Genomic DNA, 14,504 nt, shown 5'->3' with positions numbered 1-14,504 from the left:
AGTTGGTTGGATGGATGGTTGGTTGGTTGGATGGTTGGATGGATGGTTAAATGGGTGGTTGGTTGAATGGATAGATAGATGGATAGGTGTATGGTTGGTTGGATGGTTGGTTGGTTGGTTGAATGGTAGGAGGGATGGATGGTTAGAAGGATGGTTGGATGGATGAATAGTTGGATGGATGGTTGGATGTATATATGAATGGTTGAGTGGATGAGTGGACGGTTGGTTAGATGGATGGTTGGTTGGATGGTTGGCTGGATGGTTGGTTGGACGGATGGTTGGTTGGATGGATGGTTAGATGGATGGTTGATTGGATAGATAGTTGGTTGGATGGATAGTTGGTTGGATGGATGGATGGTTGGTTGGATGGATGGTTGGATGGATGGTTGGGTGAATGGATGGTTGGATGGATAGATAGATGGATAGGTGTATGGTTGGTTGGATGGACGACGTTAGTAGATAGTTGGTTGGATGGATAGTTGGTTGGATGGATGGATGCTTGGATGGATGGTTGGTTGGATGGATGGTTAAATGGATGGTTGGTTGAATGGATGGTTGGATGGATAGATAGATGGATGAATAGTTGGATGGATGGTTGGATTTGGTTAGATGGATGGATGTTTGGATGCATGATTGGTTGGATGGTTGGCTGGATGGTTGGTTGGATGGATGGTTGGATGGATGGTTAGATGGATGGTTGGATGGATGAATAGTTGGATGGATGGTTGGATGTATATATGAATGGTTGAGTGGATGAATGGACAGTTGGTTAGATGGATGGATGTTTGGATGGATGGTTGGATGGATGAATGGTTGGTTGGATGGATGCTTGAATGGATGGTTGGTTGGTTGGTTGGATGAATGGATGGTTGGATGGATAGGTGTATGGTTGGTTGGATGGACGACGTTAGTAGGTAGTTGGTTTGATGGTTGGATGCTTGGATGGATGGATGCTTGGATGGGTGGTTGGATGGTTGGTTGGTTGGTTGGTTGGATGGATGAATGGATGGTTGGCTGGATAGGTTTATGGTTGGTTGGATGGACGACGTTAGTAGATAGTTGGTTGGATGGTTGGTTGGATGGAGAGTTGGTTGGATGGATGGTTGGATGGATGGATGCTTGAATGGATGGTTGGTTGAATGGATGGTTGGATGGATAGATAGGTGTATGGTTGGTTGGATGGACGGTTGGTTGGTTGAATGGTAGGAGGGATGGATGGTAAGATGGATGAATAGTTGGATGGATGGTTGGATGAATGGCTGTATGGTTGGTTGGTTGGACGGATGGTTGGTTGGTTGGATGGTTGGTTAGATGGTTAGATGGATGGTTGGATGGATGAATAGTTGGATGGATGGTTGGATGTAAATATGAATGGACAGTTGGTTAGATGGATGTTTGGATGGATGGTTGGTTGGATGGATGGATGAATGGCTGTATGGTTGGTTGGACAGATGGTTGTTTGGATGGTTGGTTGGATGGATGGTTAGATGGATAGTTGGATGGATGAATAGTTGGATGGATGGTTGGATGTATATAGGAATGGTTGAGTGGATGAATGGACAGTTGGTTAGATGGATGGATGTTTGGATGGATGGTTGGATGGATGGATGAATGGTTGGTTGGACAGATGGTTGGATGGATGGTTAGATGGATGGATGAATGGTTGGATGGATGGATGGTTGGTTAGCTGGATGGATGGTTGGATGGATGGTTGGATGTTTGGTTGGATTGATGGATGGATTCATGGTTGGATGGATGAATGGTTGGTTGGATGGATAGTTGGATGGATGGTTGGTTGGTTAGATGGATGGATGTTTGGATGGATGGTTGGTTGGATGTTTGGTTGGATGGATAGATGGATTGATGGTTGGATGGATGGATAGTTGGTTGGATGGATGGTTGGTTGGATGGATAGTTGGCTGGATGGTTGGATGGATAGTTAGATGGATGGTTGGTTGGATGGATGGATGAATGGCTGTATGGTTGGTTGGACGGATGGTTGGTTGGATGGATGGTTGGATGTATGGTTGGATGTATATATGAATGGTTGAGTGGATGAATGGACAGTTGGTTAGATGGATGGATGGTTGGATGGATGAATGGATGGTTGGTTGGATGGATGGTTGGATGGATGAATGGTTGGATGGATGGTTGGTTAGATGGATGGATGTTTGGTTGGATGGATTGATGGTTGGATGGATGGATAGTTGGATGGATGGATAGTTGGTTGGATGGTTGGATGGATAGTTAGATGGATGGTTGGTTGGATGGATGGATGGATGAATGGCTGTATGGTTGGTTGGATGGATGGTTAGATGGATGGTTGGATGTATATATGAATGGTTGAGTGGATGAATGGACAGTTGGATGGATGAATGGATGGTTGGTTGGTTGGATGGTTAGATGGATGGATGGTTGGATGGATGAATGGTTGGTTGGATGGATAGTTGGATGTTTGGTTGGATGGATAGATGGATGGATTGATGGTTGGATGGATAGTTGGTTGGATGGATGGTTGGTTGGATGGATAGTTGGTTGGATGGATGGTTGGATGGATAGTTAGATGGTTGGTTGGTTGGATGGATGGTTGGTTGGATGATTGGATAAATGGATGGATGGTTGGATGGATAGTTGGTTGGATGTATGGTTGGTTGGATGGATAGTTGTTTGGATGGATAGTTGGATGGTTGGTTGGATGGTTGAATGGATGGTTGGATGGATGGTTGGTTTGATGGTTGGTTGGATGGATAGTTGGTTGGATGGATAGTTGGATGGTTGGTTCGATGGTTGGATGGATAGTTGGTTGGATGGTTGGATGGACGGACGGATGGATGGTTGGATGGTTTGTTGGATGGATAGTTGGCTGGTTGGATGGATGTATGGTTGGATGGTTGGTTTGATGATTGGATAATAAAATGTAAAATTAAAATGTATATCTGAGAGCTGTTTTTACAGATCAGAGTCTGTATGAGCCAGTCGGCTGAATCACCAAAATAATGAACTCAAAGGAGCAGAGACTTATTTGGTTTACGTTAGTTACCATCATGCAACATTTTATAGACGGCTCACGAACAACACGTTGTCAAACCCTTGACCTTGTGTGACCTCTGCAGATCTGGAACGTTGCCACCAACAAGCTGACCTTCCTCAACTCCTTCAAGATGAAGATGTCTGTGATCCTGGGCGTCATCCACATGCTGTTCGGAGTGTCTCTCAGTCTCTTCAACCACCTGTACGTAGGTCACTGAGCAGCACTGCAGGAAGTGAACACCTTTCACGTCTCACTCTCCACAGGCAGGAGCGGTCCTGAAATACTGGGCACACTTCTGGTCACTGTTTAGCTCATTTGTTTGCACAGAAAGTGGAAGTAACGGTGAGAAGAATGAAAAAAGAAAGCTTGAGAGATGAGTTCAAACCCAGGAAAGTCACAAAACAGAAGCTATTTGAGGACTATCTGACTACAGAGGCCCTAAAACTACTCTGAAAGGCCATTGATTGGCATGCAATTGGTACACAAACGTGTTCTGTTCATAATACTTCATGGTTTGAGCATGAATGTTTACAGGTTTTTAACATATTACCAATATCTAAATTGCCAAAAACGTGTACCGGTGGGTGGTATGAAACAAGCAGATAATTTTCTTGGATTTTCTTGCGACAGTTTTTGGGCTGAACATTTTCAAATCTGACTTCCCATCACTAAATAATTCCACTAATTCTTACAATTGTTAAGTGTTAGTTTACCTATACAGATAGGGGGACATTGATTGAGCGTAGGGACGGAGGGAGGGACATATGAGGAGGCAAGGAGAGGAACGTATAGAGGCAGGAGAGGAGAGGCCAGAGATTGTTTGTTTTCTTACGCCCACATTGCCCCCAAGGATAACAAAGGTATTATTTCAATCTATATGGACACAATAACCCTGATAGAGTGTGGTGAAGCAGTTATTCTCACTGCAGGCGAGCACAAGCAGAAGGATTCTCCATCGTGGTTATAAGATCTGCTTTGTTTGTGTTGCTGCCTGAATGTCGCTGCAGGTACTTCAAGAAGCCGCTGAACATCTTCCTGGGCTTCATCCCAGAGATCGTCTTCATGGCGAGCCTGTTCGGCTACCTCGCCCTGCTGGTGTTCTACAAGTGGGCGGCCTACGACGTCTTCACCTCCAAGGACGCGCCCAGCCTGCTCATCCACTTCATCAACATGTGTCTCTTCAACTACAGCGACACCAGCAACAAGCCCCTCTACAGGGGACAGGTGCTCCTCCCCCTACCGCCCCTCACTCATGCATTAGTGTCGTTGCACCTGGTAGTGAGGTGTACAGCAGCTCATCGTGAACTCTGTTTTCTGGCTCTACTCCAGCCCGTCTTCCTAGTTTGGTCTAAGTTGTGAATCTCACCTGCCAGGTCGAGAGCCAGCTGCTGTTGACCTGGTTGACCTGGTTGACCACAGCAGCGTGGACCCTTCAGCTGGTTGTGACTGCTGTTGTGTGACGTTCTTATCCGCTGATGATGGAACAGCAGCAGGTTCAGCAGCTCAACCAGCTCCGCCTGACATGTGACACGGCAGCTCTTCTTATGATTGGTTAGAGATAGTTTGGCTCCTGGAGTGTGATTGATTTGCTGTTGGTGCGTCATCAACCAATCAACAGCACACTGAGGTAGTTGTTACGCTGTCGCCCAGCCCAGAGAGTTAGTTAGTGAGCTAGTGAATTGGTGAGTTAGTGAGTGAGTTAGTTAGTGAGCTAGTAAATTAGTGAGTTAGTGAGTGAGTTAGTTAGTGAGCTAGTAAATTAGTGAGTTAGTGAGTTAGTTAGTTAGTTAAGTAATTAGTTAGTGAGTGAGTTAATTAGTGAGTTAGTTAGTGAGTTAGTGAGTGAGTTAGGTAGTTAGTTAGTTGGGTAGTGAGTTAATTAGTGAGTAAGTTAGTGAGTGAGTTAGTTAGTGAGCGAGTTAGTTGTATGCTACCACGTCCATTCAGTGGGTGTTTCTGTTGTCAGATGAATCAGAATCAGCTTTATTTACCAAATATGTGAAGACATACAAGGAATTGAATTCTCAACGATAACAAACAAACAAAGGTAGAAGAAGTCACATCAAATTATTATTATGGGTGGGTCAAAAAAATAGATGCAGATATATAATCATATATAAAAAGCAACAATTGACAACATCCAATGTCAATGTGCAGGTTTCAAGGGGTCAGTGTGCTGTGAGAGCTGGAATAGATATTTAATAATTCATCCGGTTATGTACATTGTATGTTGTTGAAACCACAGAGAACATTCTTTTACTCACCTTGTAACAGCTAGTTAGAATCAACCCTGTTTCCTCAGGGTTCCCACATGAGTCAGATCATCTATGGTGTCTTTGATCAGGACAGCTTGTATTTGGGGGAACCGGAGACAAAGAAGTGGCAGCGGAGCGAGCGAGGCCTGAGTGAGGGAATCAGCATCCTCACCGGCACCCTGCTAACCTCTCTCTGTTTGAATCTGTAGATGGGGATCCAGATTTTGTTGGTGATGATTGCCCTTGCATGTGTACCCTGTATGCTGATTGTGAAAACGATGATGCTTCGCAAACAGCACCTGTGGAAGCTGCACCTGGTATGTGGATCTGATCCCACCTGTAACCTTACTGCCACCTTTTAACCTGTGTTTTGTTTTCTCTCACTTCTATTCTTCATTTCAATGCACATTGTATCGTGTTCTGTGGTTGGTTGTGTCGCCATGAAATATGCTTGAAGCCTGCCTTGGAAACGCTTTTATTTTGGCGGGAAATTTGGACTTAGGGCACCCGAACAGTCACCATATGCAACTTGTATCCTCTTGTTGAGGACAGAATTCTTGATATCAAAACAATGTGAATACCTGATATATGAGCCTGGAGCTCTTTGCTCTCACTGGTTGTCTGAAAGCTCAACGAACTGTAGTCACATTCGACCAGAGATCAGTCCCAACTTAAAAAGTTATGCTCGTCTTTACCGTGTTCTAGAGTCCGACAGATAAACTCAGTCAGTTTTGGCACCTATTCACGGTCCTAGTGACGGTCCGAAGGTTGTAGCTCAGTGGGGTAAGAGGGCCGTCCTGCAACCGCAATGTTGTGGGTTCGATCCCCGCTCTCCCCATTAGTTGCAAGTCGAAGTGTCCTTGAGCAAGGCACTGAACCCCCAGTTGCTTCCCGGGCGCTTCACTGCAGCCCACTGCTCCTTAATAACTAAGGATGGGTTAAATGCAGAGAACTAATTTCCCCTTGGGGATTAATAAAAGTGTATATTTATTTTATTTAGTTGAGCCCTCAACACTCGGCTACGAAGACGGCCCAAAGTTCATGAGCTTTTCTTACATCTCAGCCACTGATAAAGTCACGTGACTTTCAACTTTACGACCACTACGCTCAACCCTGCTGCAGCATTGTTCTCTGCAAAGGTTTCCTTTTTATTTAGTTTTTGTTAACAACCATTCTCTAGGATGACACAGCTCATAGTTACTGTCTGAGCATGAAGTAGCAGTTCACTACTAGACCGGATCAGGATGCTGCTGGTCCCTCGATGAGCCCACAGGAAGTGTTTCAGTGTCAAATTTAGACCAGAATTAAAGTTTTGCAGTTACAAGCTGTACAAAAAAAATCTTAATTTGTGTTTGTTGAGCTTCAACTCGACCAGTGAGCAGCGTTGTGTGTCACAAGTGGTGGAAGTCTTTCATTTGAGGCATGGACTCACTGTACCGGGTGCCCTGTTGCTGTAAACAAACAAACAAATGAAGAAGAAAGCGTTCTTCCCAAGGCGTGCTTTAATGGACACAGCGTTTGTGGCTTCTGTGTCTAGTCCCAGAAAAGGGAAGAAACCCCTGCAGAGAATCTAGAGCAGTCTTTAGAGCAAACAGGCGTGTCCTCATCATGCTCCGGGCTCACCCAACAGGGCAAACAGAAGTTCGGAGGGGTGCGAGTGGGCAACGGGCCCACCGAGGATGAGACCGGCATCGTGGACCACGACCACCTCTCCCAGCACTCAGAGGAAGGAGATGAGGTGAGAGCATGAAATATGCTTCACTGTTAAATGCTGTCTAGCTTCCTCTAAATGTCACGAGTGAAGGACGGACAAGATAATTATGGTTAGCTCATCATACGAATCCCTTTGATAGTTGCTTTATACATGTGAAATACAAAATGACATCTCTCTCAGCATTGGGCCTTTTTGTGTGCACATTAAAATGCAGCAAAGTGCTCAAACATCCACCAATTGTTGCATCACCTCTGATTCTGATAGCTCCGGGATTTAAGATTGCACCTTTATGCATTTGACACGGGGTGGCCACGCCTCTCAAACGTCTGAGTAGTTAACGTTGTGTTATGATCAATACTATTAGTTAAATGAGGACGATAGTTCAAGGTGCTTGATACACAATTCAGAGCATTCCCATTGCCTCCACATGGCTCTCAACATGGAGGCGGCTCAGTCGTCAGCTGGCAGCTAGCGGTGTTGATGCGAAGAGGAACTGAGCGGGTCGGCCATTAGCCAATCAGTGATGAGCACGTCAGAGCAGAGAGAGGGACATCGTTCTCTGCTCAGGTAGACGTTACTTCTCCATAACAATTGTGGTTTGATGATAGATTCGTGTTCTGAACATGACGGCTTTGAGTTCAGCAGCTGCAGAGAGCGTCCAATCAAAACATTTCTAAATGTAAATCTCTTGTGCCTTCATGTGCCAGAGAGCCAGAGGCGAGGACGGGGTGGGCAAAGCGCAGATAAGAGATGGATTTTCCATTTCAGAGACATAAACAGCGAGGTGGTGTTCATGAGAACCGCCGGCTGGAATTTCTCAAAATTCCAGCCAGTTTTTTTTTTTCTTCTCCGAGTGACTCAGAGGCCCAGTGTCTCCCAGGTCTCCTGCATAGTACAACTACGTAGCGATAACACATTACATAACCGTAATGCTATAAGACTGCATGATATTCCATTTGGCCATGACAACAGGCGTCTGTCATTTAATATTGCATAATGTCAGAGTGGACACACATCCAGATGAATTGGTGGATGCTGGTCTCCTCTCCTGTTCTCTGATTGTGTACCCTGACACAGACACATACTGACCTGTGACCTTGTAACTACTGGTTTCTGGCAGCGCTGCTCATTTGTGAATGTAAACATGTTCAGATGTAGTTGTGCTGGATAAGATCGCTTTAGAGTTGGAGGGGCTCAAACTCACACAAACACATTCTGAAGTTCAGCTGAAGCTCGTGTAAGGCAGAGATCTCACAAATCATACATACGACGAGGGATTATCGTATGAACTAGAAAACAGATTCTTAAGATCCAACCCGACCGGACCAAAGAGATCTCACATGAGAGATATGAAAACCATGAGACGTTTAATTTACCTTTATTTCATCCATTATTGACTGTGAGCTCAGCAGGCTTATGCAAATAATAATTTAATGTATATTATGTGACACGAGTGAAAGAGAGAGATGTTTCATTAAATCACAAATAAGCAAAAGGGAACCCAACAAAATGACCCAGACCTGACACGCAACATCTTTACTAGGGCCGGTCCCAGAACCTCGAGAAATCTCATAACCTGCTATAGTAGGATGTAGACCAGACATGGGCAAACTACGGCCCGCGGGCCACATCCGGCCCGTTAGGCTTTTTAATCCGGCCCGCCGAACTTGTCCAAATCGCAGCTTTGTTTACTTCCGGTGTGCGTTGGCGCGGAAAGTACTCGTCACACAAAACCCTTCACCATGATTTGTCAATCCGTTTGTCTGTCAACATTTTGCGAAAAGAACAACCAATGAACACTCAGTAAATCACAAGGGACCCGCCCATCACACAGGTGAGGCTCATTTAGAAACAGCCGCAGTGATTTTGGCGAGCAGCGCGGAGCCTGGAGGAGCTGCAGAGCCACGAGGAGGAACACGCAGCCACAAGAGGTCCACTTGGACCGGGTAAGAGTCTTTACATCGTTACGTGTCCCGTCACGGTGTCCGTAAGGTGTGCGCAGTGCTGACTAGTATTGTATTTTACAGAGAGGATTCACCAGCGCCTGCAGCTCCACCTGCCCGGCCAGCAGAGACGTCTCGTGACACGATGACATGATGTTATTATAGTGAAGCCATATTGTAAATAGTCTGGCAACACTTGTTTTCTATTTCTCAACATGTATATATAATGTAGATATTTTTATTTATTGATGTACAATACATATTTATTTGAAGAAGAAAAAATGTAATGGTCATTTTTTATTTGCACACACCACATGAAGCTTTATCTGCAGTATAATTTCTCAGTCCCATGTTTATCATTTTGGTGAATGTGACTCAAAAAAAGATAATACAAAATGTAGTTTTCCACATTTATTTACATGTATCTATCATTGTATTCAGATATTTCACTGCTTTTGTGAACCTATGACCTTTGGTAAACCAATTTCAAAAACAGAAACAGTTCGTCCACATGAGTAAAGGTGTATTTTCAGAAGAGATATGAAGAATTTTTAAAAATCGAACTTAAATTTTCAGCTTTAGGGCCATATTTTCTCTTTCCACTTGAACCTGAGGACAATTGTGCCTCATTATATAGAGAGCTGAGACAATCCGTCCATTATTTTGTGGGGTTTAAAACAATTAGAAATTATTGAGCTTGATTATTTCGTTGGGTAATAATATGTTTTGAATGTTGAAAGTGCTTCCATTGATCTTTTTCCAGTAAATATTGATTTCTTTAACTTTTCACCTTCAATTGAAATGTATAAAAATCAGACGCAATATCCAGGTTTAATAAATTACATTGTGTGTCCAAATGCTCCTCTGTCAGATTTTAGAACCGATTGTGGCCCGCAAGTCAAAAAGTTTGCCCACCCCTGATGTAGACTGATGGATGGGTGCGGTTTCTGAATTCTGACACTAACCTTTGACCTTTTGCTTACTTTCAAGCACCCAGAGGAAGAGCCGGTAAGAACCAGAGTTTTGGTATCTCCTTGTCTGCATGTCTGTACGTGTCTGTTTGTGTGTATCGCAGTAGAGTTGGTTGTGGTGGTGGTCCTACTGTCCTCTGTCAGCCTCCTGTGCTCCTGTGAAGTCCATCTCTCTCTCCAGCACCGGGCGTCTGTATCTCGTCTGTTACTCGTTATTAAAGTTCTGAACTGCGGAGCTGCAACAGTTCCGTCAGTGTCCGTCGGTGCAGTTTTTTCATTGGAGTCAAATGTGGAAACGAGGCCGACTCGGTTGAACCGCTGCACGAAGTAGCCTTGAAATTCTTGACATTTAGTTTTAATACATTTGGATTTTTGGCAGATACACTCACAAAAAGAGATTGCTGAGAGACGTAATGAGTCTAGAACTAAAGAAACAGTGGTAGCTAGTGTTCGCTCGTGTTTTTGCCTTTTGAGACACTGTCAGATTATAGAGAAACACTCACAAGGTCAACACTGACGGCCACGAGGAGTCAGAACCCTGCACTGCATTCTAAGGTGCGGTCGTAGTCACCGAGACGCCACTCTTCGGATCGTCGGCCTTGAGTCCGGTGGTTTGGGGTCGCCATCTTGTTTGTTTACAAACAGAAGTGACAGGGTGGATGTTTGAGTTGAACTTTGGCAAATCAGTCGAAAAGAACTGTGCGGATGCTAGAAGCTGTTAGCTTCATCACTCGTCTGAGGTCCGGAACTCTCTCTGCTCAGCTGTTCGTCCACAACGTTTCTGATCGGAGCCCCCGGCCTCTTCTGGACAGGACGGCGTGTTAGCCAGCGCTGTTTTCTTTAGCCGCTCATGTCGGAGACCCTTTGAATGGAAACAATGAGCGCTGCCTGCATGAACTCCAAGGACAAAAGAAAAGCATGGAAAGAGGAAACCGGGCCAGCGCAAAGCCAAACCCAACAAGAGCCCGTCGGAGCAATAGGCTCCCATGTCACCCCCCTCCCAGCCCACTTCATACAGGAAAGGCTCGTCTTGTTCCAGGAAGGAGAGATCGGAGGAACTCTGTTGCCTTCACGACACACAAACAAGTCACGGCGCTGTGATCACGCGAGGGAAACAAAGAAGAAAGAAGGGGAATCCATATGAGCCCGGTCCAAGCCGAAGGCCCGAAGGGTCAAAGGTCACAGCGGCCGCTCATTCAGATAAAGTCGTTTCCACGGTTCATGCCATGCTGACTGTACAGTTGTTATTACTGGCTGTTGATAATCGTCTGAGTGGGAAGTGGAAAAGCTTTGTTTGACACGCTTCAGCTGATAAGTTGTGATGACGTGTCCGTAACACCAGAAAATGATTTCAGCCTCAGGAGAATGTTCCTGCCCTGTTTGCTGGTGCAGTAAACACAAACTCCTTCAGCTCACTCCCGTCGGCAATATTCATCCTGATTCTGCAGACGAAATAATCAATATCCTGGGAGGTGCTTTCCCCCGCTTTCATAAGTCAAAGTCAATTTCCTTGCCGTCGTTGTCATGAAACCGGTTTCCTGTGGCTTCCTGTGGCTCTGGGGGCTCTTTGTGACATGAACCAGGTACTGAGCTCTGAGTTGGGATACGAGAAACACACGGGTGTGGTTTCTGAAGGACGGAGGGAGGGTCTAGTGAGAGATGCTGGTGAGTTGCATTATGGGAAGTGTAGGATCCAGTGTTTTGGGGTTCCTTGAGCGAGGCTGCAGTGATTAAAGGGTCCTGAGCCCCTGACAGGTGCTTGATTCCCTGCATGTAACCGTGGAGTTATAATAACTCTCATCAGCTCAATGCCTCTACATGTAAAAGCACACACACACACACTTCACAGTGTGTGCCAACCATCTTGTCTTTCCACAGTTTGACTTTGGGGACGTCGCTGTCCACCAGGCCATCCACACCATAGAGTACTGTCTGGGCTGCATCTCCAACACGGCCTCCTACCTGCGTCTCTGGGCCCTCAGCCTGGCTCATGCACGTGAGTCAAAGCCTGCACACACAACCACACACAGCACACACGACCCAAAACAAACACACACAAACACACAACAGGTTGCCGATAAAGACCCTTCTATATTTTAAGTTAACTTCCGCGTTGGCCTTCTGAAGGACCTCAACCCTGCAACGCTCTATAGAAACATCGATTTAATAACAGTGAACTCCAAGATACTTGACATGTGAGAACCTTGCTGTTGCCATAACACTGTGTGTGTGTGTGCGTGTGTGTGTGTGTGTGTAGAGCTGTCAGAGGTGCTGTGGACCATGGTGATGCACCTGGGTCTGTCCTCCCGGAGCGGCGGCGGCTTCTTTGTCCTGTCCATCATCTTTGGGGCCTTCGCCACCCTCACTGTTGCCATCCTGCTCATCATGGAGGGGCTGTCGGCCTTCCTGCACGCCCTGCGCCTGCACTGGTTAGACACACACACACACACACACAATGCATAATATATGTGCGTATTTGCGATATGTGCACATGCTCACACTCGCCTGCAGCAGGTCGCTCCCATGCCGGCTGCATGAACACCGTGTTAATGTAAAACATGCACACAGCCGCCTGCCTCATCGCTCACCTCCTGAACCGAGCGTCTCCAAAGCCACAGCTGCCGTTATTCTCGTCTACGTGCACACGCGAGGAATGCTATCGAAATGAAACATTCCAGACCCGGAGAGTGCTTCACCAAACTGAGAGCGCACAGGCCTTCAGATAACCTCCCCACCCTGCAGCTCCATCGCCTCCTGGCACCACCCCCATCCTGCTGATCCAGTAAACTCCACTGACACGCAGGCATTGTTAGAGCCAAGCAGTAATTATACTTCATATACACTACCGTTCAAAAGTTTGGGATCACCCAGACAATTTTGTGTTTTCCATGAAAACTCACACTTTTATTTATCAAATGAGTTGCAAAATGTATAGAAAATATAGTCAAGACATTGACAAGGTTAGAAATAATGATTTGTATTTGAAGTATTAATTTTTTTTCTTCAAACTTTGCTTTCGTCAAAGAATGCTCCTTTTGCAGCAATTACAGCATTGCAGACCTTTGGCATTCTAGCTGTTAATTTGTTGAGGTAATCTGTTGAAATTTCACCCCACGCTTCCTGAAGCACCTGCCACAAGTTGGATTGGCTTGATGGGCACTTCTTGCGGACCATACGGTCAAGCTGCTCCCACAACAGCTCAATGGGGTTGAGATCTGGTGACTGTGCTGGCCACTCCATTACAGACAGCATACCAGCTGCCTGCTTCTTCCCTAAATAGTTCTTGCACAATGTGGAGGTGTGCTTTGGGTCATTGTCCTGTTGGAGGAGGACATTGGCTCCAATCAAGCGCTGCCCACAGGGTATGGCATGGCATTGCAAAATGGAGTGATAGCCTTCCTTATTTAAAATCCCTTTTACCTGGTACAAATCTCCCACTTTACCAGCACCAAAGCAGCCCCAGACCATCACATGACCTCCACCATGCTTGACAGATGGTGTCAGGCACACTTCCAGCATCTTTTCACCTGTTCTGCGTCTCACAAATGTTCTTCTGTGTGATCCAAACACCTCAAACTTGGATTCATCTGTCCATAACACCTTTTTCCAATCTTCCTCTGTCCAATGCCTGTGTTCTTTTGCCCATACCAATCTTTTCTTTTCATTGGCCAGTCTCAGATATGGCTTTTTCTTTGCCACTCTGCCTAGAAGGCCAGCATCCCGGAGTCGCCTCTTCACTGTCGACGTTGACACTGGCGTTTTGCGGGTACCATTTAAAGAAGCTGCCAGTTGAGGACCTGTGAGGCGTCTATTTCTCAAACTAGAGACTCTAATGTACTTGTCTTCTTGCTGAGTTGTGCACCGGGGCCTCCCACTTCTCTTTCTGCTCTGGTTAGAGCCCGTTTGTTCTGTTCTCTGAAGGGAGTAGTACACACCGCTGTAGGACATTTTCAGTTTCTTTGCAATTTCTCGCATGGAATAGCCTTCATTTCTAAGAACAAGAATAGACTGGCGAGTTTCACATGAAACTTCTTTTTTTCTGGCCATTTTGAGAGTCTTATCGAACCCACAAATGTGATGCTCCAGATAATCAACTAGCTCAAAGGAAGGCCAGTTTTATAGCTTCTCTCATCAGCAAAACAGTTTTCAGCTGTGCTAACATAATTGCACAAGGGTTTTCAAGGGTTTTCTAATCATCCATTAGTCTTCTAAGGCGATTAGCAAACACAATGCACCATTAGAACACTGGAGTGATAGTTGCTGGAAATGGGCCTCTATACACCTATGGAGATATTTCATTAAAAACAAGACGTTTCCACCTAGAATAGTCAATTACCACATTAACAATGTATAGAGGGTATTTCTGATTGATTTAATGTTATCTTCATTGAAAAAAACAATGCTTTTCTTTGAAAAATAAGGACATTTCTAAGTGATCCCAAACTTTTGAACGGTACTGTATATATAGATATGTATTAACGGCTGTCTGGAGTCATTCGACTCAGCTGTGATCGTGAATCCTGTTAATTAGCACATTCTTTACACAGTAACACTGTTTTCAGCCGTGGACACCGGTGTAGTGCGGCTGCA

General features: G+C 45.4%; 1 protein-coding gene across 2 annotated transcripts in view; it reads left to right on the top strand.

Annotated features, from left to right (window-relative positions):
- The window catches only part of LOC130203277 (V-type proton ATPase 116 kDa subunit a 1-like), a 38,302-nt gene that overhangs the window by 15,876 nt on the left and 7,922 nt on the right, over window positions 1–14,504 (top strand). Inside the window, exons 15-21 of one of the 2 annotated variants that reach the window (XM_056429296.1) lie at window positions 3,114–3,232; window positions 4,039–4,255; window positions 5,496–5,603; window positions 6,917–7,024; window positions 9,934–9,951; window positions 11,793–11,910; window positions 12,172–12,343. In XM_056429296.1, coding sequence (XP_056285271.1) covers window positions 3,114–3,232; window positions 4,039–4,255; window positions 5,496–5,603; window positions 6,917–7,024; window positions 9,934–9,951; window positions 11,793–11,910; window positions 12,172–12,343 — 860 coding nt within the window. Of the gene's footprint in view, window positions 1–3,113; window positions 3,233–4,038; window positions 4,256–5,495; window positions 5,604–6,823; window positions 7,025–9,933; window positions 9,952–11,792; window positions 11,911–12,171; window positions 12,344–14,504 lie in introns of both variants that reach the window. The other variant, XM_056429295.1, reaches the window with a different exon arrangement.

The sequence above is a fragment of the Pseudoliparis swirei genome, chromosome 13 (assembly GCF_029220125.1).
Source record: "Pseudoliparis swirei isolate HS2019 ecotype Mariana Trench chromosome 13, NWPU_hadal_v1, whole genome shotgun sequence".
In the NCBI taxonomy this organism is placed as follows: Eukaryota; Metazoa; Chordata; class Actinopteri; order Perciformes; family Liparidae; genus Pseudoliparis; species Pseudoliparis swirei.
Note: the sequence above shows the minus strand (reverse complement) of the source record. Positions and strands in the feature narration are given on the sequence as shown.